General features: G+C 36.2%; 1 protein-coding gene across 10 annotated transcripts in view; it reads right to left on the bottom strand.

Annotated features, from left to right (window-relative positions):
• Window positions 1-25,869, bottom strand: part of ADGRV1 (adhesion G protein-coupled receptor V1) — a 255,607-nt gene that overhangs the window by 38,211 nt on the left and 191,527 nt on the right. For 9 of the 10 annotated variants that reach the window (XM_039348036.1, XM_039348042.1, XM_039348038.1 and 6 more), the window contains 3 exons: window positions 24,476-24,592; window positions 19,942-20,120; window positions 7,508-7,665 (listed from right to left, as the gene is read on the bottom strand). In XM_039348036.1, coding sequence (XP_039203970.1) covers window positions 7,508-7,665; window positions 19,942-20,120; window positions 24,476-24,592 — 454 coding nt within the window. Of the gene's footprint in view, window positions 1-7,507; window positions 7,666-15,258; window positions 16,444-19,941; window positions 20,121-24,475; window positions 24,593-25,869 lie in introns of those variants that run through there. The other variant, XM_039348046.1, reaches the window with a different exon arrangement.

Below are 25,869 nucleotides of genomic sequence, written 5' to 3'. Positions count from 1 at the left end.
GGTGCAAGCAGGCTTGGGGCATTGCAAACGGTTCCGGCAGGTGCAGGCTGCCCGGGACCAGACAGGCTGTCGCCAGTACTTGTGCGCATGCGCAAGTGCTGGCGTGCCAAAAGTTGCAGATTTACTCGGGGATGGCCTATATAAGAGGCCAGGAGTTTTGGGCGTTGTCGGCGTCTTCTAACTGTAAGCTGAACACATGAATAAAGAAGTTTCCTGAGAACTACAACTGCTTCTCGTGTCTTGCCATTTCGCGAAGGACGCAACAGGCAGGACAAGAAATAATGGTTGGAAACTGACTAAAGAGAGAAGCAACGTGGAATTAAGGAGAAACTTCCTAACAGTGAGGACAATTAACCAGTGGAACAGATTGCCTTCAGAAATCACTGGAGGTTTTTAAGAAGAGATTAGACAATCACTTGTCTGAAATGGTATAGGTTCTCCTGCTTGAGCAGGGGGCTGGACTAGAAGACCACCAAGGTCCCTTCCAACTCTGTTATTCTGTTCTGTTCTGTTAAATTGAGAGAATAAGTGCTGACTAGAGAAATGCATATTGAGAGATATCATAACTTACATTTATGCAACTGATTATAGCTCAAGCTGTTAGTCTGCTTGAGTTTTTATTTTAGCTACTATTCCATTTGGCTCCACAAAAAATATTTTTAAAACTCTTGACAAACAACAAAATACTTTGCAGAAAACACATTCAAACCAATTTAGAAAACAACCTGAACAAATTCAAACTTTCAAGATAATTAAGAGAATATGGTTTTGTAACTTTAACAGGTTATTATTTCAACAATCAGAAAACATTGTTTTTGAAGATTTAACAATGCAAATGTTTGATAATGAAATTTAGTGTAATAACACTGCAAAATTTAGCGCTTATATTTCTGCCTCAACTCCACTCTACTTTGTAGGATTTAATTTGTAAAGAGAATTTATTCATATAGCTCTAGAAAGCTTCAAAAATACACATACAGAACACTTTCCTATGAACACTTTCCTACACATATGTCCCAAAGGAGACAATGGCTGGCTAACATATTTTCAAACCAGAATTCATCAGTATACTAGATATTGAAGAATCCAAAAGCTGTTTTCCTGATCACCCCTATATGACTTTTTCTGTCTTCCAATTCCTGGTGTCTCCCCCTTTTTCTGTAGAAGGAGTTTCATGCTAGAATTCGTATGCAGTTTCAAAGAAAGAAGATACTTTACAGAACTGCATGTGCTCACATATGTTACACACATGTTACAGAGTCAAAACTAAAACAGTCCATGCATGGGGGCTGTTGAAATCTGCCTTTTTGTCAACTGAGAATGATTGCCTCGTGTTGTGACCCTTGAAACCCCTCACAAGAAACCAGACCACATCTCAACAACAGCCAGCCAGCCCAGAAAACCTGAAACCAGACCATGACTCAGAGGCAACCAAATGAACAAACACCATTTGCATCACACAGACAATACTTAAACACCAAAGACTATGGCTGAGCAACAACGACCAGCCAATCAAACAGCCCGAAACCAGACCATGACTCAGAAACATCCAAACAAATAATACCCACACCAATTTACATCACAGAAAAAGGTACCTAAAGGCCAATGCTCTGACAGATGAGCACAATTCAAAGTGCACTGAAGATGACTCCCAAGCTCGGAGATCAAACCAACAGCCCATCTACCAACCTGAGCTACTAATATTCAAACTCATCTCAACTGAAGATCTATTTAAAAGGACTGTAGTTGTCTTAGTGGAGATGCCCCTTTTCTTTAAAAATAGTGTAGCAAAATAAATTGGTCCAAATTTCTTTTGCAGAAGTTGTCACTGTCTTCTAACACTTTCTAGTGTACAGAATTAATGAGATACAGAGGTAAGAAAATGATGTAATTATTTAACTTAATTTGCTTATCATAGAAAAAAGTTTCCAAATCAATAACAGCAACTAGAGATATGAAACTTCAGTGTGTTTCATAACTTATATAGAACACGAGACATGGTCAATTCTGCAATATTCCCCAGATTCATAAAGCACAGACAATACTTCCCTTGGTGATTATGGTATTGTGAGAAGGGAAAGATTAATAGAGAGGCAAAAGGAATAGGAGCCAATCAGCTGGACAACTATTTTTTTCTACTGTTTCTTTTTTTTTATTTCCACACATGAAAGTCTGGTACTCTGAAGTAGTAAGACAAAGAAGCACTCACTTGACAAACATGCAACATCTAAATGGAAACTGAGATTTAAAAGACCAGCAAAAGTACTTTGTTCCTGAAAAAAGCAGCTCCTATTTTTCGACATCCAATATATTCCAAAACATGTATGCATGAGTTGAGTTGTTGACACAGTTTATCATTCTCAATAAATTATACCTTCCTTATGGAAGATGCCTTTCTCTGAAAGTATTTATGTCACTCTCTGCTTAGAGGTGCTGAATTTCTTCATGAAATTCTTTATCACTCTTGCAAAGTAAATAGTTGGTCAATATAATTTTTAAGTGGGAGAAAATATCGAGTTCCTTGCTGAAAAGTAGTATAATCTACTAGATGATTACTTGACCAGAAATTTGTCATAGTGTACAAAAAAAAAAAATAATCTTGGAGTATACGTCCTACAGAAAATGGTTGAACCAAAACTAGTTCCAGATGGTTGAAATATATTGCATGTCACCTACAATAACTCCACAAACATACATACATACAGATCAATTAATGCCATTCTCATAATGTGTGTTACATCATGGCTTTAATTGCCAAGCCATATTCTTTTTCTGTTAAAAAAGCCAGTAGACACCACATATCTTATCAACATTGTTGCATATTAATACTCTGTGTCCACATGTTGATTTTAAAATGGGCCAGATGTGATTCACTTAGCAATTCTCTCCCTCATCCTCTTTAGTTGCCTCTGATGGCCAATTAGCCATGACAAAAAGAGGTGATAAGGGCAATAATCCACTTTGTCTCACATTTATTGTGATAACAAAAGTCATGAGAATTATTCTTTAAGTATATCATACAAAGTGAACATAAGCACAGACATACATATGTACAGCTGTGAGAGATCAAGATTAAAAGAGCTAAAGATGATTCAGAATATGCACAGACTTGCACATAACATCTATTGGAAGCATTATATATTTTCCTATAATCATACAACTGCTACCATTTAATCACAGGAAAAAAAATGCACTGTTGCATGGTACTATATGTGCATCTATACATGATCTCTGCACAGTCCTCTTTATTCATAGGTAAAACCCTATCTGAATGCCCTTGGATTGGTTTTATTTATATGGCTGCCCATATCAATACATGACCCTGGGCAGCTAATAATATTAAAAATATTTAGTCACACTATGAAGAGCTACTGACTTGGAAGTGCCTTTTATATCATAGAGTGCACTGCTATTCTTAGTACAACTTAATTTCAGCAGAATCTAAAAGAAACAAGACAATCTTCTTTCCATTTTAATAGCACTGTAGCAAAATGTGAATATGTGTGACAGAGTAGATTTATGATCATGTTGTACTATTTTTTTTTTCTGACTAAACAAAGCATTTCAGGGTCCATGGTTTATGCCAGCAGTAAATTCACTAGCAAACTCTCTTCCCATGTGTAGAAATAGGCTCACACAGGATTAAAATAAAACAAATGCAGACAATACTAATAGGATCCCTAATATTTTAAATGCATACAATATCACATAAACAGAACTACTTAGTTATTTTATTTTAGTTTAACTCAAGCAAATGCCACCCTTAAAATATGACTGAAATGTTAAAATACATGGGGATTTAGAAATTATCTGAGTTATTAAACTTCTCTCAGAAACACATGTCCATACTGTTTCATAGTGAGATGATTATTTTGTTGTTAAAAATCCCTATGTGTTACTTCCTCTAGTTAAATGTTATTTCCCTAAAACACAGGGAACTCTGTTGACCTTGTACAATTTAGCTTACAGCAGGCTGGAAAATATATTCACTGTTAGAAATAGATGACTGGAGAGATTAAACAGCTAAATTCCTATAAGAAGGACATCAGTGGCCAAGTCACCAAGCAGTATCCTTACTAGGGGAAATTTCCATTCTATGTTCACACACATTTGCATACAGGGTTACTTAATGATAGTTTACTAAATCCATTTTTCTGGATTTACATAATGTACAGAAGAATGAGTTACCATATATTCCAGCGTATAGGGCGATCCGGCGTATAAGACGACCCCCGACTTTGACACTGAGTCGCAAGACAATTGATGCCAAGTCGCATGCCTAGAAAGTCATCTTATATGCCAGAAACTACGTTATTTCCGGCATATAAGATGATCGACGCCGAGTCGCATGCCTAGAAAGTCGTCTTATACACTGGAAACTACGTTATTTCCGGCGTATAAGACAATTGACGCCGAGTCGCATGCCTAGAAAGTCGTCTTATACGCCAGAAACTACCATTATTTTCGGCGTATAAGACGACTCGGCGTATAAGACGACCCCCGAGTTCGGCGCCTGTTTCAACGCTCTCAAAAGTTGTCTTATATGCTGGAATATACAGTAACCAAAAGAGCTGGATTGGAACAACATGCCAGGATGGCTGAAATGTTTTTGGTCAGTATATTGTGCAAACACAACATCTTGCCAGTTTCTATTTATATCTGTGCACAATTGATATCTAGTTGGAGGAAAGAAATTAACAATAGCCCTTCAAAACCATCAGTAGCTATAGCTGACTAGCAACTCCTAATAAATCATTGCTACCTGTTGATTTACTACTACTGAGGAGCTCGGGATAGACTGTTGATCCCACCATTAAGAGAGTGTTGGCTTTTCAAAGTAGTTCAGTTAAAAGCATAACAATGAACACTAGCTCTGTCTTAATTGTAAGGTTACATTAACAAGAGTTTTGCAAGGCTGAACGAATTACTCCCATCCTTTCCTTTTACTCTGTGGAAAACTAGTGAGGGTCCCTTCTAAAATGCTTCTCAAACACCTCTTCTTCTGTGGACTGAGATATCTTCCATATGCTAGTTTTCCGGCCTCTGGCTCTTCTTCTTATTTCCCATTCCCCACATACCACTAAATGAACAAAAAGCAAAGGATATAGATTTTTAAATACATACTTCTAAATGTGCACTTAATAGTTTTGGATTTTGGATAGTTTAAATATTCAAGAACTCTGCTTCATTAACAACTCTTTCCCACACATATCTTCTCAAGTCTAATCTAATTATCTCAATTATATCATTTATCAAAAATGAGAAGACACATTGAATTCTCCCCACCCCAAGTGCCTAAATACGTGTTAAAATGGCATCCTTTGACCTTTCCATCCTGCCAAGCCAGCAAAAGGATGACTGCATGTAGCAAGGAATATAGCATCTTCAGCAAAGTGCGAAACAGTCTAAAAATTGTAAAGCTATCATTAAATGCAAAGGACTGTATAATAAAAAAGGAGATCCTTAACACAAAGATTTGACCTTTACAAGAGATATGAGCATTATAACTGAAAACATCCTAGTGAAATTCAAGCCCAACAGGTGTCCTCTATCAAACACTGCAGCCATTCTCCCCTTTTTTCCACCTGTTCTCCATGTGAGAACAGTCACTCATATCACTCCAGGATCTGCACTGACTTCCTATTGTTTTCTAAATGCAACTGAAAGGACTATTTTCAATCCATCTTCAGAAAACCTTGATAACTGGGAATCATCACACTCTTTTATATTAGTCTAGCATGAGCATCTAGAGAAAGATTCTGCATGGATTTAGATTGAAGATGTATCTTCTCTGGAAGCAGTTTTGGTTTTCTTTCTTGATATTCATTTTTTTTTTTTTTGGCTAAGTGCTAGCTGGAACATGCTTTGTGATGATTGGGATGTTTTGTATAAGACTGTTTTAGCTATGTTCTATAACAGGGGTGTCAAACTCAATTTCATTGAGGGCTGCATCAGCATTGTGGTTGCCCTTGGGAGGGCTGGGGGTATGTGGCCAGGGTGGGTGCGGCCTACTGGATGGGTGTGGATGGAGTAGGTGTGGCCTATTGGGTGAGCATGGCCAGCTCTACATCGTTCGCATCAAGGGTGCCTGTGGGGGCCTGGGCAGGAGTGGGACAGATCTGAGGGTCTCTGGCAGAAGGGGGTGGGACGCGGGCAAGCGCCAAGTATTGTCCATTTCTTCATTCCTCACAAAGGGTGACACCTCCCCAGCATGCACCCAGGGGGCGGGGCCGACGCGGCAGGGGCTGGTTCCTCACTGTTTCCAGGCGGCCTTATGGAGCTAAGACTGAATGTGTTTCAGCATAGATGGCCACCACAAAATTATACATTGGCTCCCGGCTGGCCTGGGCCAGGGCCAAGGCAGTGGGGGCTGTTTCCTCACTGTTTCCAGGATAGCTTTGCGGGCCACATGAAACCACTTCACGGGCCACATCTGGCCCCCGGGACTTGTGTTTGACATCTCTGCTCTATAAGGAAAAATCTTTCCAAGTAACCCAGCAAGACAAATGCTCTGCTGAATATCTGGAGAAGAGATGCCAGGCACAACAGACAAATCTGATGTACTTGAGGCAGTGTTTCTCAATCCTGTCAATTTTAAATTTGTAGACTAGCTGGGAAATCCTGAGAGTTTTACCCATGCTAGCTTGGAAATTCTGGAGTTGAAGTCTACATATCTTAAAGTGGTCAAAGTTGAGAAACACTGTTTTAAGGTACCTTTATGCCAGATTTAGATAGGATTAAAAAAAAAGAACTGAGTCCTCATTTGGAACCTTTATTTTTCAATTTGTGCTAATGTAAAATGCACAAATTCAGCCCTGCAGCATATAAAATTGAATCTTTTCAATCTCTCCCTTTGGAAGCTATTTGCTTTCTACAGATGTTTTCCAGCACAAATATGCAGGATACTTCAAACCTTCAATTCAGTCTTAAAGTTCTTCTTCTGTGTATTAAGGTTAATCAGCTCATTGTGACTTATGCACTATAAATAAGGAGACAGAAATCTACTTCATGTGTTCTAAGTAATAATAGTTTCCTCAAAATCAATCAATTTAGAAGTTAGTCTTGACAATCAATCAGTGGAATTAGTTTGCCTTCAGATGTTGTGAGTGCTTCATCACTGGAAGCTTTCAAGAAGAGACTGGATAGCCAGTCAGAAATGGTATAGCAGGAGGTTAGACTAAATGACCTATAAGGTCACTTCTAATTCTGTTATTCTATTCTATCTTAGATCTTGTTAATTTTAATTGGTGGTTCAAAATAGAACTAAATTGAGACCCATCAATAGATATATGTTTTACAATGGAAATAAGCAGAAAGCTTTTCTGTAGAAAATTCAACTGATAAAGCATTTTGTATTGCTACATATCCAGGCCAAAATATTACATCAGTTACATTTTTACCTGACAACATAGAGTTATTGCAAGTATAAAAAGGCAATATAGTTAGAAGGCCTAAAATTTAGAGAAATCTGCTTTGTTGGCTTCATCACATATTTCATATTTCATACCTGCTGCATTGGTTCTTCCTCTAAATACATCATCATAAGCTTTCCACTGGGGTGTCACTTGATAAACATGGATGAACACCACAAATACTACCACCAGGCATACTAGTGGTACCAGGGCAGCAGTAAAAAGGGCTCCGTAAATATTTGGAATGAAGCATCTGAAATGAAAAAAGAAAACAGAGTCATTTTCAAATATTACAGGAACTTTGTCTGGAGTGTAGAAGTCACCCACACATGGTGTTTAACCATATGATTTTCAAGAGTTAAAAGGAAATTCAAATGGTCTTTAATTATTTCATGTATCTTGAATTTATAAGAGACAATGATTGTCAAAATGAGACTAACTTTTTTTAAGTATAATAAAAGTTTTTATAAATGCAGTTTTCCCAATAGAAAAAAAGCTAAACTCATTCAAGAAACCCTCCTATTTGTACATTTATCTAATATCAAACTTAGTAGCACTATTAAAAAAATGCATTTTTTAAATTTATCATTAGTTACCACATTCAGAATTTCTTTAAAACATATATAAAACCAAAAATGATTGGCATATAATAAAAGGTTCCATTCTAAATAAAGCAACTGTTGGTTTCTTTTTGCCATAACTTTTCTCCCTCTATTTTTCCTTTTTCAGTTGGAGAAGTGAATAGGGCTAGACCTCACCCATTCAGAAACCAAAGCGGAAATCTATTAATACTTGCCTCCTGTAAACCCAATTATGCAAGGGTTCTTTGGATGTGAATAAATGAGAATTGACTTAGTCCAGGAATATTTTAACTTCTAGAAAAATGTACTGTTCAATTACTTCACCAGAAAACTTATTTATATAGTTAAAATATAGAATGCCAATAGCAACATTATTTGGTTCACAAAACATAATTGTATTTAAAGAACTTTTTCACTGAATTGGATATTAAGGCACAGGGTTTTTTTTTAACTTCAGCATAGGTCTATAAACCTCTGACTCCTTACCAACTTCAATAGCCAATTGTTTCACGCTCACTTTTTCAAACCGGAAAGAAAAATAAGCCATTAGCAGGTTCTAGCAACCCCACTGTTGCCCTTTTGTACATTCATTAGATAATAAAAGTGTTGCATCTCAACAAAATGTTCAGGAATATCTCCTCATTGATCAATTCTGATTAATTACAAGCAATATTGTATGTTCAGTAAAAGCTTTCTTATAGATAGTCCTTGACTTATGACTACAATTGGGACAAATGTCTATGGAGATTCTCAATCATCACGGTTGTCCCACAGGTGCTTTTCAAAAGGCAACTGGACTTTCTTGGTTTTTCCTTGAAAATATTTCTCTTCTTATCCAAGAAGCTTCTTCAATTCTGAGAAGAGAACTGAAGAAGCTTCCTGGATGACAAGCAAAATGTTTTCAAAGAAAAAGCCAAGAAAGTTGGTTTTCGAAAAGCACCTGTGGTTCAACCATTATGATTGAGAATCTCCATAGACATTTTGAAAGGCACCTTTGGACCACAATTGGGACAGAATTTCTGCTGCTAAACAAAACAATTTTTAAATGCATTCTGCCCGATTTTAGGACCTTTTCGGCCATGGTTGTTAAGTGAATCACTGCAGTTGTTAAATGTATCATGCAGTGAATAAGTGACTTGGGAAGGTTGCAAATGGCGATCATATGACTCTGGGATGCTGCAATCATCATAAATACATGACAGTTGCCAAGCACCTTAATTTTGATCATGTGACCATGGGGATGCTGTAACAGTCATAAGTGCAAGAACCAGTGGTAAGTCAATTTTTTTTCAGTAGCATTGTCATTTTGAATTATCGCTAAGTGAAAAGTTGTAACTTGGGGATTAATTGTAGTTGGAACTCTGTAAGAGCAAACATATCCATTCAAAAATTTTATCAAGATTTTTCTTTTTTACAATTAATTTCTATCAATCCACCCCATTATTGAAATACACAATCACCAGATTTTATCTTCTTGGAAGATTAGATTGAATATTGACAAGCAGACTTTAAAAATAAATATCATTACTAGTATCATCTTTACTATTTCCAATGATTATATCTAGAAGTCTAGTCCTGCACTGTTAGATAAACCATTGTGAAGGTTTCTATCTTTTGTCCTTTCATTTCTGAACTGATTTATTTTGAAGAAAGTTGATTTATAGTATAAATTACTATTACAAAAATGCAGTGTGCATCTGCCAACCTTACTATTTTCAGAATGCAAGAATATGAGAAAAAGCAGATACAAACAAATTATTGTACTAATTAAATGTATAAATCATCCACTTTGATATATCTACCTATTGCATAGAAGGGTCTGAGCTCTCTTGGCAGAGAGTTATATGCGATGGCTGGGCAGGCCCTGTGGGAGGGAGGGGAACTTGTAGTGCTCTGAGTCTTTATTTATTTAGTTATGGGATTTGTATCCTGCCCATTTGAGTAAGTTGGTTGGATAACAGTTAACAGAGTAACTAATAACAGCTTAAAAGAGCATTAAATATAAATCAGAAAATAGCAGATTATAACAAAATTAAGCTAACATAAAAAATTAAGAAAATTAAGATAAAGCAGGGTTGAAACTAGTAGTGAGCTCATTAGTTCTTATGTAGTCAATTTCCCCCCCAAAAAAGCTATAGTTTTACAGCTTTCTGAAAAATAAGCAGTATATTCCAAAGGCAGGCAGCCATTCTGAGGAAACCTGCCTCCAGATTGGAAAAGCCAGTTTTTTAGCCAGTACGAAGTTCAGGGGTCACCATAGGATTCACATCACTTATCAGAATTATTTTTTTTTACAATAGATGATAATAAGCTGTCTTATGAAAGTAATCTAAGTTAATCTTCTATTTTTCCTCTACTAATGTTAAGTCTCAATGGACTGTATATAACTCTCAAAAACTATTACTTTGCACACAAGAAAAATATATACTGAGTATACGTTTTAATATGAAACATTTTAGAAATAAGGAAGGAAACCCTGTTGCACTTGGAAGATCAAGTTTAGAAGTCATCTACGGAACCCAAGCTTTCATCTGCAAGAATTTATATTATCATATCTCTGCAGCACACAGAAATAAAACGTGGACAAGCATGAAGTTTATTACTTGGTATTTTTATTATTGCAAATGTATTGACTAGGACTCTATGCTGATTTGGCTGAAACAGATTAGGAGGGGCTCTAAAGAGAATTATGATGTCCAAATGTTCTTCAGACAATTATGAATTTCCTGTTTGTGAAATATTCAGCATATTGTTTTAGAGAGCTGATATTATGAATTTATTGCAGTTTCAAGTGATGTTTAATAATAGGTAGTGCTAATGATTGAAAGAAAAAACCAGATTATGTTCATGCTCTAGCAGCTGTCACTGTAGCTATATATATAAATATACTTCAGGATGGGGGTCTATTGGATCTGTCAGATATTGTGTCTCTGTGCATATCCTGCCTTCAGTCCAATGTATGCGCATGACTATTTTCAAACCTTATCTCCTGTTCCTGCATGGTGTTTTCCTTCCTATTTGCAATGTCAGTTGCATAGTTCTCCAATTGCATGCCAAATCTCTGACCTGATTGTGCTGCTCAGTGAGGAGTGGTGACAACTTATAATATAAGTAAATGTTATTTGAGTGTCTGTTTGCTTTTGTTTTTGCTGACCACAGATTAAAGTTGGGAGCTGTGTAGGATGTGATACTTTCAGTAGAATGATCAAAGTTTTAGATATTCTGTTTTAATAACAGTTTTATAATATGAAAATAGGTTTATTGTTCTACTTGTTGTTTTGAGTTCACATAGACAAGTGTTAAAGCAATTATCACAATATATTTTATAATACAGTATCTCAGAATGCAATACAGTAGTTTTTGTTCAACTGTAAATAGCTTGAAATCTTCCATTTAAAGATTGCAGCAGAGACCTGAACCAAGATTCTCTTATCAAAAGAGCTATGTCTGCTTTTTTTCCCCCAGTTGATGGGCAGGAAATAAGAATTGATCAATTTCTTATTGGCTGTTTGTGGTGCATAGTGTTGCTGAACAGATACTAATACAAATATTGATACAAATTTCCATGATTTTAACAGTCACCACTGTGTCCTTACCTACAGAACAAACAAGCTAACATCTAAATCAAAGACAAATGGTGCCTGCTAAAATAATAAAAGTTGATTACTAATTAGTTTAATTACAGGTGTTTATTTTATTGTCAACACAATAAACGATTTGTAGATGTTTGCTTGCTCTCAGAAGGACTGTGCAGATACCATGCATCTGTCTGGCTTAGTTGGGGCTGTTGTGCTTCCCAAAATTTAATTACTAGTAAATAATAATAATAATAATAATAATAATAATAATAATAATAATAATAATGTTGGAAGGGACCTTGGAGGTCATCTAGTCCAACCCCCTGCTCAGGCAGGAAACCCTATATCATTTCAAATAAATGGCTCTCCAGTCTCTTCTTAAAAACTGCCAGTGTTGGAGCATTCACAGCTTCTGGAGGCAGGTTGTTCCACTGATAAATTGTTTTAACTGTCAGGAAATTTCTCCTTAGTTCTAGGTTGCTTCTCTCTTACTGGAACACTACTATTATGTCACCCCTCGTCCTTCTCTTCATTAAACTAGACATACCTAATTCCAGCAACTGTTCCTTATATGTTTTAGTCTCCAGTCCCCTAATATATTTGCTGCTCTTCTCTGTATTCTCTCTAGAGTCTCAACATCTTTTTTACATCTTGGTGACCAAAACTGGATGCAGTATTCCGGGTGTGGCCTTACCAAGACATTGTAAAGTGGTATTAACACTTCATGTGATCTTGATTTTATCCCTCTGTTAATGCAGCCTAGCACTGTGTTGGCTTTTTTGGCAGCTGCAGCACACTACTGGCTCATATTTAAGTGATTGTCCACTAGGACTCTGAGATCCCTCTCACAGTTGCTATTATTGAGTAAGGTACCACCTATACTATGCCTGTGCATTTGGGGTTTTTTGCCTAAATGTAGAACCTTACTTTTTTCACCATTGAATTTCATTTTGTTAGATAGCGCCCAGTGTTCAAGTCTGTCCAGGTCCTCCTGTATCTTAAGCCTGTCTTCTGGAGTGTTGGCTATTCCTGCCAGCTTGGTGTCATTTGATGATTTCCCCATATATCCCCTCATCCAAATCATTGATGAAGATGTTGAAGAGCCCTGGGCCCAAAGATGTTGAAGAGCCCTGGAACACCACACTACACACTTCCCTCCATGTAGATGCAGTTCCATAGAGGATCACACGCTGAGTATGGCCGGTCAGCCAGTTACTGACAGTTATTTTTCCTCAAGTAAAGTTTAGACATTGATGTTATAGATAGGTATTGAATAGTGTAATGACCAATAGTTACTTCCGGACAAATCAACAATTTATTTCCCATTTTATCTTTGAACTTTCTGAACAAAATAATTCTGTGACTAATATACTCCAATTCTCAAAGGAAAATAGTGAATAAATGAAAGTATTATGTTGATGACGTTTTATGTCAAATTGAAGAAGCTACTTGGATAAGCAACAAATTGTTTCAAACCAAAAAAGGAAAGAAATCCAGTTGCCATGACTTAACTTTCAGATGAAAATATTATATTTGTTTGATTGCACATTTTGTATCAGCAATGATGGCTGGTGAATGGCAGAAAATTCCTGATTCTCTATGTACAACACTTTGCATGAACAGAGCTTATGTATTTGTCTTGGCAATAGAAGTACGTAACTGCTCACATTTCAAATTTATGGGACTAGAAATTTCACATCATGTGCCTATGACACCAATAGGGATCTGATATTCCCCTGGAAAAATAAAAAATTGTCCTGAAAAACCCTCGAAGTAGTTAAAGAGCAAAACATTTGTTATAGCTGAAATGTGTGTACTGATTTTTTACTTAATGCTCATAAGGCAGGTTGCTAGGAAAGTAAGAAAAATAAAAACATTTCACTGAGTTTAGCAAAATTCCCTATTGGAGTTTCCCATTTTTCTTATCAACAGTTTATGCCAAAATTGTAGGAATAAAACCAGTGCTTTGCAAACACATGTTCGAAGCCCAGAAGCAAAGTAAAAGATCATGTATTGTTAGTCAAGATCTCTAAACTAAACTTACATAACAATATATTTTAATGCAGACAGAAAATAAATCCTGAACATTCTTGACAGAACAAAACAAGTTAATAAAACATATATATGAAATTCCCTTGATACTTTGGATTTTTAGGTAACATTTTAATAGCAGGAATTCTTGGTTTACAATATTGAGGAAGGGAGATTCCCTAGATCAAATTAATTAACTGATGATTGAGATGAAAAATGCAATTAACTAGACTAGTATTTTTCAAACTGATATCAACAGGATACTCTGGAACAAATACTTCTCAAATTTGCAGTAAACATGACAAATTCCTATGCTGGAGGAAAGTAGCTTGGGTATCCTCCACAGCTAGGATGGCAAATAGTGAAGGAGCTATAGTTCTGAATGCTATAATTCAGGAAAAAAAAACTGGTTCTCCTTATTCCAAGGTTAAAAGAATTCTAACCATAACCGTAAATTATAAGCATTCTAAATATATCTAAAGCAGGAGTGGGCAACCAAGAACTCTTTCAAAGATGCTTGCATATATTCAGAGGACCGGGCAGAGTGTTCTATCCAATGGGCTGCAATGATGCAGAAGAAGGAAATAAGGAAGAGAAAGAGTTAAAAGAAAAGAAAGAAAAAAGCTGTATCTACAATTGGTCCATGGTGATTCTTGACAAAGCAATGGCTACCTTAAAGAACTTTTACTAGGCATCTGAACACTAAGCAATAATGCCCCTGCTATGCTATCATCATCACATAACTTCTACCTATGATGTGTTTGCACAGTACTAACTGGGTCATTCTCATTTTCCTCAGTATTTCCATGTTGTTTATGTGGGTTCAGAAAAAATAAAAATAAATCAAGAACAATATAATTGTTCAATGTACAGAAAGTTTAATCAACCCCGTTCTCTACTGTTCTTAATACCGTCCACAAGCTGAAGATAAATCGTCATTCTGGGAAGACCTTTCTACATTTGCAAACTTCCTAGATAAGTGCTCCAATTCTTGAAGAGGTCACAAAAATGGAACAGTTGTCCCTGCTGTCCCTGATGATGGGACTAATTTGAATCCCCAAATAAAGATCGTCGACCTACCAATGCCTATCTGGATTCTATTCTACCTTGAGGTTAATTGATGGCATATTGACTTGTCCAGGTGCCAAGTCAGCAAAAGAAATTAAATCCACAATGTTTGGAAGTGAAACAAACATTATCTTATATAACATAATTGCTATTTAAATGTAATGCTTAAAACAAGCATAATGAATTTCTTGGATTTAAATATAGTGAACTTCTTGGACTTTCTTGGACTTACCATTCCTATCCTTCCCTAATTTGATTTGATCACTTATCTCAGATTATGCTACCTGAAGACTTTACCATTACATTTTATGGGCCAAAGAAGGAGCTAAATCTGCCTCTGATTCTAGCACTATTAGCCTCTGGAGCAGGCTGGCATTGTGTTACTTCTCAGTCCTGAAATATAATGGAATAACATAAACACATATTTCATACAATTGCACTATTTGGAAACTGAAGATATTTTTATAAACAAAAAAACTATCTCCAAATTCAGAGATAACACTTCATAATTTATTGAATAGAGAGTTAGAATATAAAATTCACTGTGTATGAAAACATACAACTCATTTAATAAATCTTCCTGTATAAATCTATGTTTAAATGAAAGAAAAAGAAAAACCAAATTGCACCAGATTATCTGTATTTCCCTTGGTTATTGTTTAGAGATTGTTGTTTTTGTTTCTCTTCTCTGAAATGTATTTGCAAATCCTGGGAAGCCCTTTAAATGCTAATCTAGCACGAACAAGGGATTTTCTTTAAAAGATTTTCTGTTCTGAGTGCTTTATAAGTCAAAACAAACAGTTCTCAGATGTACCATATCAATTGATCAAGAGTACAATGCAATGATTTATTTATTTAAAAAAAATTGAGACCAGCATGATTGCCCATAAAATCATTTGATTTTAATTGTCACTTTCTATGAAACAATACATATCCTTTTTTACTACAATGAAACATTCAATTATATGTAAAAGCTCTGATTCTGATACCAATCTATCGTTCTGTCTGTCTACCCATCCATCCATCTATTCATCCATGACAATTTTGCTCCCATATGTACTATGCATTATGCAGCAGAGTGAATTCAGACAATTGAAATACTGTTTTAGGAAGAATATTATAAACTAATATCAATAATAGTTGAAAGGATTCAGATAGTTAATACCCATAATGTTTAAAGTAATATAAACACATACACACACACAAACCCAAATATGTGTTTGTTGTGGAAATAAACAAAAGGGAAGCAGAGACTCTCTTACAAGAAAGTTTTCCCACAATGTTTTTATTTATGTTTTATTCCATTTTAGTTTTTTTTTATTCCATTGTTACTATCCAATGTAGAATTTGTTTTTCCTTTTCCTTTCATTTAGGATAGGATAGGATAGGATAGGACAGGATAGGACAGGACAGGACAGGACAGGACAGGACAGGAAGAACGTAATTTCTATGTGTTAACAATAGTGGGCAGCTATTCTGAAGTAGTATTTCAACTTAAATATACACACTTGGTTCAGGACAAACAAGGTTCCCTGCCTGCTCAACCTAACCCTCTCAGTTATAAAATATAATTTCTATTGATTCAGAAAGCATCTGCATACAACCTGTCTTTAAAATAGTAACGTGGATAGTTTATTTGTTCATAAAACTTGAAATTTTCAGGGTTGTGTTCTTGGTTTGTATGACTGAGCTGTAGATCTGCTTTATGATAAGGCCTTGCAGTTCCAAATCTGCACCATCAATATAAGCCTCCCACCTTCCTTAAATGCAGATCTAAACCAGAAAGGACAAGTTTTTAATTAGCAAATTACCAAACAAAACAAAACCATCAAATAATGTTGATTATCACCAAGAAAATGTTGTTTTTGTTTAAATTAAAAATATTTTAAAAGATACAGAAACTCACAAAATAACATACATAATTATTCACTGAAGTCTTATGGCTAAAACAAACACTACTTTCAATTTAATAAACAAGGGAAAGGCAACAGGTGCAACTTCTGTTAGATCTATCACTAGGAATACTTTTAGTGAATCAGAATTTGGAGCCACTTCACTCCAGGCTTTAGTCATGGTGGTTGCCACCATGTTCAGGCACCCATGGGGGATTAAATAGAAACACTATATTTTTGTTTGTATTGGAATTTTTTTTTCTGTAAAAGGATTTTTTTCTTTTGTCTGAAATGTACTGTTTAAGCATAATTACAGAATTATTACAAAATATATAAATACAGAACTACAAACATGACTGGGAAAAACATGAAAATATCCCAGAAGACGAGATTGCTAACTGGTGTGGTAACTGATGCAGTCCAGCAGCATCTCACTGAAAACAAGTCTTTCCACCTATGCAGAAAGGAAACTGCCCAAACAAAAAAGGAACAAATGATCAGCTCTTAATTGATAAGATGATTGTGGCAAACTGCAAGAGAAGGAAGCCCAACTTTACTATAGTTTGGATTGATTACTAGAAGGCATTTAACTCCTTGTCACGTGATAGGACAACCAACTGCCTAGAAATAACATGAGTCAGTTGAAACATCAGAAACTTTGTGCAAAGATCAATGGCACAATGGAAGACACGGTTGCTGGTCAATAGTGATAGACTGGGAGAAGTTAATATCAAGAAAGGAAATTTTAAAGGAGATTCATGCTCAGCACTGTTTGCCATTGATTCCTCTGTCAATAATATTAAACAACTGGAAGTCAGGCCTTGGCAACAAACAAACAAAAATATATGTCAGGGTATTCCACCTCCTTTAGACAGACAATCCAAAGTTGTATGAAAAAACCCCATCTGAAATAAAATAGCTTGTCAACACTCTAATATGCAGCCAAACATTGCAATGGAGTTTGGACTGGAAAAATGTGCTACCCTTATCATCAACAGGAGAAGTAATGAAACTGAAGTAATTAAGATGCCCTATGGAAGAAGATTTTAAAATCCAAACTCAGTGAAGAAAATACAATCAAGTTGATTAATTCCTGGGCAATTCCAGCTTATATACAACTGGAATAGTGGACTGGACTCAAACAGAACAAGAAATCCTGGATAAGAAGACCAGAAATATAATGACAATGAATCGTGCCTTTCATCTACACAGCAATCTTGACAGACTCCAATTACCAAGGAGCCTAGGTAGGAGTGGAATGTTGTAAGTACACCAGACAATTGAAGAAGGAAAAAGAGCACCGGAAAATATCTGAAGGACAGAGAATAAGGTACACTGAATCTAATACACCACAAAGGCAGACTGAATATCAAATGGACTAAACTGGCTTATAAGAAAGACCAAATGAAGAATAGAAAAGAGACATGGCAAAACAAATTATCACATGGCTGGTACATTAAAAAAAAAACTAGCCAGCCAAACAGATAAGAAGAACATCAGGGAAAAGCTAAGAGCAGGAAAGTTGAAGAAAATGATAAAGGCTAATTTTGGCTGCACGAGACCTAGACTTAGGAACAAATACATATGAAGGCAGACCTGAGAAGACAGCAACAGACAGCAGATCTTACCTCTGCAAAGAAGCTAAAGTAACAGTACTTGAAGAAGGCTGCATAGTCTGACTACAAACAACAGCATGACAAAGTAGCAACAATGATGCATTGGAAGATCTGCAAGAAATACCACTTGCCTGTAAGCAAGAACTGGTGGGACTAAAAAAAAAGGTATGTTAAAAAATGAAAAGGACCAAAGTGCTGTGGGACTTTAGAATTCAAATATAAAACATCTGCCACATAACACTCCAGGTTTAACAATTGTTGATTTAAAAAAAAGACAAAAACTCTTGGATGTGAATACTGCAAAACCCAAAGACAGTAGAACAGAACCTAAAGAGTCAGAGAAAAAGACCTGTAAATAGAACAACTGTGGCAAAAGAAAGCAAAGATAGTACCAACAATAATGGGCTCCAACAATAATCCCCAAACAACTAGAGCACTACTTGAACCCCATCAGCATTGACAAAATCACACCAGTCAATTGCACAAGGCAGTTTTTGTTGGAACAGCTTACATCCTGCAACAATGACATTAACACTATCAAACAACCATGGCTGCTTATCTTGGGAAGGATTTGATAGATGGATAAAACTCCAAATCCAATATCAACTGACAATGTGACCAAGAACAACAAAAACAACAACAATATTAACATGCCAAGAAACTGCCGTAAAGTTTTCAGGAATTTTGCTCAATTTGAGCTATCTTTACTTTAATCTGCTAATTCAAATGAAAAAAATATCCAGAATTCTAATACAGAAAAAACTTCTGTCAATAAATGTAACCAGAAACTTTTTGTGTTGATAAGAGTCAAGGGAACCATTTTGCTTCTTTGACCAGAAACTCTACCATGATAGGGGATGTGCAAAATCAGAAAATGCATTGCTTTAAAATACTATAGCACAAAATGCAATAGTAGTGTCTTACAATTTTGACAAATAACAGTCAAAAAATGCATTTCTATGTATCTAAGACACTTTGAATACATATAAATATTCAATATTTTAAGAGAAAATGATATGACATGTGAGCATTAGTTAATTTTGTCTTTAATTCTTCAGGAATGTTTATAATAGTTCTGATTGCCCGGTGATATTTTTGTTAAGCAATACCAGAAAGCTGCAAAATATTATAACCTAGATAGGTTAACTTGTTGATTTAAACAAGTGCCAACAGTATATCCACAAGAAGTCCAAAGCACCTTGCCACATTCAATCAATACCTTTTTTACTGAAATGAACATTTTTATGGGACCATACAGGAAAAGATGCAGCTTGGAACCAATTGGTAATGGAATACCCCTACTTCCTCCAAATATTTTCTGTTTTGTATTAGAAGTACAGCCACATCCCTATTTATAACACTTCAATTTTTCTATATGGATATGAAGGATTTTCTGACAGTGGCCATTTGTCATGATTTTTAAATTGCATTTGCGTAGGCCTTAAAATTCTACAAATGTCTATAGTTATGAAGAAGATTCATTTATAAATGACTTCTGTCATTCAGTGTTATTCACATTGTCATTATTTCTCCTCTGCTTTATTAAATTAGATGAGCAGAATGTCATGTAATCCACTACTCTCATATCAATTACAGGAAAGGAAAGAGAGTATGACTCTTACATTTGGCTTTCTCCAAACTAGTTTAGTTATGTAAGGTGAGGGGATTTGTAGTTTAACTATACATGTATTATATGTGTCACCTCTAGGTGAGATAGGCAGCATATAAATTTAATAAATAAACAAATAAATATGTATACTTACAGGTCATTATGAATCAGGCCATAAATCTGTGGTAAGTTATGATGATAGATTCCTCGCAGGATAATTAGTAATAGTATAACAATAAGGGCTGGAAGACCCCAACCCAAAAGAAAAAAAATTAGATAACGCCGTTCTGTGTGTTCATCATTCATCACTAGGATATACCAAAAATTAACAGCCTATAAAATAAAAGGGAACATTAAATCAATATGCTTAATAGTATTTTACTAACAGTTCTGTAAAAACAACTTTTTAGAAATATACTTATGGCAACATCCAACCCAATTAGAAACATAGAAAATTAACAGCAGAAAAAGACCTTGTGGTTCATCAAATCTGTCCTTTGAAATTTTCCTTGTTTTTTTTATTTTTTGTAATTAATTAATTGTTTTGAATTATTATTTTTATATGGAGGTATGCTTATGCCAAGCATGTTTAAGCTCAGTTACTGATGTTTTTATTATTAAAAAAAAAGCATGGATCTAAGAGTAGCAATCTGTATTTGCAACCAGTATATTCTAGATTTAAGAGTTCACGTAAAGCACTATAATTTCTTCCATGGACAAAAGTTCTAATTTTTATGATCTTTAAAGGTTGGTATCAAATATAAATATCTTTGGGTCTGCCTCTACTGTATAAAAGCAGAGATTCATATAGGCTAAACCAAAAGGCAGTATGTACAACAGATAAAAATATTAGAGTAGAACCCAGGAGAAATAATTTCAAGTCACCATTTGGGTCAGGCACCTCTTTCAATATATCCTCACAGAACTGTAGAAAGGATATAAAATGAAGAGAGAAACCTCTGCTTCCCTCTTATAAATTGCCTTGGGTTCTGAGAGAAACAGAAAGGTATGAATGTCATAAATCAAAACAAACATATAGTTTCATTCTGAATGCACGTTAAGAGAAATGTATTAATAAGAAAAAAATGTTCACGAAACCAATGGCATCACTCTATAACGAGAAGCTGGACCCCCACTCATTGCAGTCCTTCAAACAGAGGCTTGATAGCCATCTGCTAAAGACACTTGTGCTAGGTTGCATGCCCTGGATAAGATGACAGTTTCATGCACGTGCAACACAGTGTAAAAAAAAGAGCAACAGAAATGTTTTGTTTAATTTTTATCCCACACACCTGAATTGCAGAATTAGCAATTAATTTACATAACATGCAAAACAGACTATCTGCATTTGTCAGACTGGAATATGTAAGGGTTATTCTGAATCATGCATAGAACTGCTGATTACATTAGTGCCCATATCATTAAACCTATTTGTAGAGAGCACAGGTGTCAAACTTGCCGCATCACCTGACTTTTTTCGGAACTGGGGTGGGTGCAGCCTCCGGCAGTTTGACACCCCTGGTATAGAGCATTTGGAGAAAATGAAACAATGCCAATACTTGGCAGCTAAAAATAGGTCTTCTGCTAGACATTGCATGATAAAAATAATAATTTAAAAAAGATTTTAAAAGAAACTGCTGGTGGTAAAGTAACCCCAAAACTTTTGAAACCCAAATCACCTCTCCTAAATGAACCATTTGCAAGCAGGAAGCATTAAGTCGCATTGAATTTATTCCTAATACATTTAACTTAAAAATGATCTAAAAATTTATTGAGCTCATGCCTCCTGAGAATTCAACATTTAGTGATAAATAGGCAATTGTTTAAATGTACCTTGGCAAACATTTCAAAAGGTCAAAGGAGGGAAATTAATGGCTACACATTTTCTTAATACAATCAGGAAAAATGATGTAGTAGACATTTTAAATAACACAGTGTGTGTGTGTTTGTTTCTGGGTATATGTGTGCGTGCATGTATATGTATTTATTAGCAGCTCATCATTTTAATGAGCCTATGGAGCTTTCTGTGCCCTGCATTCATTTTATAACTATGTTGTTTTCTTTTTGTGATATTAAAAAAACAGTGCTAGGTAGAATGCATCTTGCTGCATGATCTTGTAATAAAACTGGGCCATGCTTCAGCCACAGACAGATGAACCCTGGTATTTATTTTTGTCATTCTATTTAGCCAAAGAACCATGATCCCATTAATTTTACCTCTTAGAACAAGATTTTTTAGCCATGCAATTTTCTAAGAACTGGTACTATGTGTCCTGACTCTTGTTTTCTGTAATTGTTTAATCATAGTTACGTATCATCTTATCTCTTATTGCATAAATGATAATAGTGACCCAACTGGACCTTGTAAACCTTTTGAACTTTGTATGTTTGCTGTTTCCTGTATGTACATTCCTGATATGTAATGTCATTTTTTTAAATCTTGATAATTATATGCCTCTCATCTTTTGGCATTCTAGAATTAAACAGATCAAATACAAACAGCAGATCTAATTTTAGCAATATTTTTCTGTTGCTATGGGGTAATAATAACAAGTAGTTGTATGGACACAAAAAGGTACAGCCAGTTTCCTAGCTTCTAGAAGAATGAACTCATGCAGAAATTTATGCTGGGGAGTAAATCAGAAATAACTTACACTTTATTTGAAGTATAATCAAACATCCTTTCTTGGTAGATCTGTTTTAAAGAGAAGCTGGATAGCAGCTGGATAGCATTGTGATTAGAATGCCATATTTGATGTAGGAGACCAGGGGTCAAATCCTGGATGATACTTACCTTACCAGTAAGGTCCATGGGCAAAGATTCCCTAATGCTTCACCTGCCTACCTCAAAATATGTGACATGAATGAGGAGAGTCATACAGACTCAGACATCACTCAGATTAAAAAAGTCCACATCAAATGTTGGGGAACCAGGACAATTTGATAATAAGTGGACAACTGAAACAAATCATTCGTGGATAAGACAAGAGAACCTGGAATTGATGGAATATTGCTACAGCAGCAGACCTAATGAGAGGGGATAAATGAAAAGTATGAGGAAAGCATGAATGGACAGAAGACCTGCATCCTCACTGAGAAACAGCTAGTTACCTAACACTTCAACATACAGTAGTTAAGAGGAAGCTGCTGTCACATATTAAAAATGGAATGTTGCCTGCTCTCAAAAGAAAATATATAATTATCCATACACATACATAACACACATTTACACATGCTATATACATATACCGTGTTTCCCCAAAAGTAAGGCCTACCCCAAAAATAAGCCCTAGTTTTGGGGGCGAGGCGCATGCCTAAAACTCAAGCTAGGGTGGGGTTGTGGAGCTGCACATACCCTGCACCCACTTACCTTGCAGCCAGGCCTCTCCTCACCCGCCCACTTCTTCTGCGGCGTCTTCTGCAGCCAGGTCTGCATTTCTCAGACACAGGCCTTTCTAGAAGGTCTGTGCAGCCAAGAACCTGCAAGGCCTCTGCAGCTAAGGACTGAGCTATGGATTGAATCCATAGCTCGGTACTTGTCTGCATAGGCCTTCCGGAAAAGTCTGACTGCGAAATGCAGACTGGAATGCAGCTGCAGAATGAAGCTGCTCCTTTGGCCGCAGAAGAAGTGGACCTGCTGGGTGGGGCTGTCACTGCTGGAAGTGAGTAAGACATCCCCAAAAAATAAGAGCTGGTGCTTCTTTTGGAGGCAAAAAAAAATAACATCCAGTCTTATTTTCAGGGAAACATGATATATACCTACACACATACACACACACACATACACACACACACACACACACACACACACACGTGTAGCATCCCAGACAATCTTGGAAAGGACTATACATAACATTAGCTACAGGGAATTTTAATGTAAAGATTCCTTCAAGTTGACCTCTGGTTGTTAGATCGATAAATTCAGCCAGTTTCCTTAAGAACAATATGGAAACTGAGGATACCAAAGGCAGAATGTGTTTCTCTAGAAGTGTCCAGTATTGCTATCCAAAGAGTGTAATAAATGTAGCATGGGTAACTCTTCATACCTGTCAGTTACTCCTTTAAAAAGAAAAGAGCCTTCTATATTTTTACAATAGTAATGAGGACTGAGGAAAATATGTGTTTGAGTTAAAGAAGCAGCAACAATTTAATATAAGTTAATAGGAAATAAACAATATGATTACAGTAGGAGTCATTACTATATACAGGCAACAGACAGTTTGGTAAATTAGTTAAGATGCTGAATTAAAAACCACAAAACTGTGAGCTCCAGTTCTCCCTTAGGAATAAAAGCCAGCTGGATGACTTTGAGCCAGTCATTCTCCTAGTGTTGCTGTAGCAGTGAAAATAGGAAAGAGGAACATTATGTATGGCATTTTCAGTTGTTAAAAACAAAGGTAGGATATAAAGAGGAGAAGAAGAATAGGGATGAGGAGAGAGGAAGGAGAAGTAAAAGTAGAAGAAGAGACATTTATGCTTCTTTTTGTAGAAAAATATCCCCCTTAAATATAAATACGTACTAAAGGAATGTTAACCAAAAGCAAAAGGGCAGCAGCCACATAAATCTAGGAAAAGGCTTAGCTCTTAGGGTTTGCTGAGAAGCCCTTTGTTCATTTCCTGAACACTCTGATGTTCCTTTCTGGAATCAGATCCAAAACTCTGCACTAAAAAGCAAAATTTTTACTAACCTGAATAAGCATCCAGCTGAACTGACAAAGGTAAAGATAGTGGGTAACTGAACCCAAAGCAGAACAACTTTCTTCAGAGAGCTGCTGACTTGTATAAGCTGAAGCCAGAAATGATATCTAGAAGAGAATTATAGCAACATTAGTTTAAAAATCAAACTCACAATTCATAACATTTTATGTATTAGTCAAGCACCCTGCCATATTATCTTGAATATGCACATACCACACTTTAAACTGTTTTCTTGAACTGAATATTTTACTGCACTTTGGCCTGAATGATTTATGCTAGATTAACCATGTTCAGTATCTCTCAGATATATACTATTAAAGTAAAGCTACCAACCAAGAATCTTGACAGGATCTATTAAGTGAAACATTTCAAAAAGCAATGTATTACTCAATAAAAACTTAAATCAGGGTTTCTTAACATGTAGGCTGTGACCCTCTGTGAGACTGTCGGCCCATCTGCAGGTTTTTTGAGGCTTGCACACACAAGCACTTGTTCAGGAAGAGAAGAACCAAGGTCTGACAAGGCTTCAGCTATGCTTAATCTACTCATGCCATCCCCAGCCCCCATCTCCAACATATGGTGCCTGCTCACCCATGCTGAATCTTGTTCCCAAGCTTTCTTTTCAAGAGGGTTTGAGGTTTTTGTGGGAGGTGGCAAGTAGCTGAGCCAGAACCATGAGAATGAAGGCACACAAGGAACACCCACCCCCCTCTTCTCCCCAGGTCTAACTCCACCGTGCCTTGCAAAGAGGAATTACTGGAAGATGGGAAAGAAAGACATCTGGAGAAAGAGCCAGTGGGCTGTCGAGTATCGTTTTCTGGGGGCTCTGATTGTTTTTCTACTTGTGTTACTGAAACCACTATCAAAGTTCTGGCTGTCTGGGAGGGGTTGAAACAGCAATGGCAGCTTCCTCATTCACCATAAAAGAAGGGATGATGAATAGCCCCCAAAGGCAGACACAGTAGAGCATCACAAAACTGTAGTAGCACAATCTCACATGGCACACATGAATTGCCTAGACTGTGTGCCTCAGTTTGGGGCTCCTTGGTAAAAGATGTTCTGGGAAGAGGAACAAGAAGCACTGCACTTTGATTCTCTCCACCATCACCCTGCTTTGCTTGTTTCACACCTGGGTTTTGAAGAAAGAAGAAAGGAAGGAAGGAAGGAAGGAAGGAAGGAAGGAAGGAAGGAAGGAAGGAAGGAAGGAAGGAAGGAAGGAAGGAAGGAAGGAAGGAAGGAAGATTTACAGACTAAGAAACTGGGGGCATTCTATCAAGCAGCATATCCTCCAGCTTGGATTCATGAAAAGTGTAAGATGGGTCTCAGTGAAAAGAAGACAACCCAATATAGCTTAGAGGTTTTCCAAAGAGGGGATTTATTACTT

This window comes from Crotalus tigris, unplaced genomic scaffold (assembly GCF_016545835.1).
Source record: "Crotalus tigris isolate CLP2741 ecotype Arizona unplaced genomic scaffold, ASM1654583v1 scf7180000018115.866842, whole genome shotgun sequence".
Classification (NCBI taxonomy): Eukaryota; Metazoa; Chordata; class Lepidosauria; order Squamata; family Viperidae; genus Crotalus; species Crotalus tigris.
This window is presented reverse-complemented; position numbering and strand designations above follow the sequence as displayed.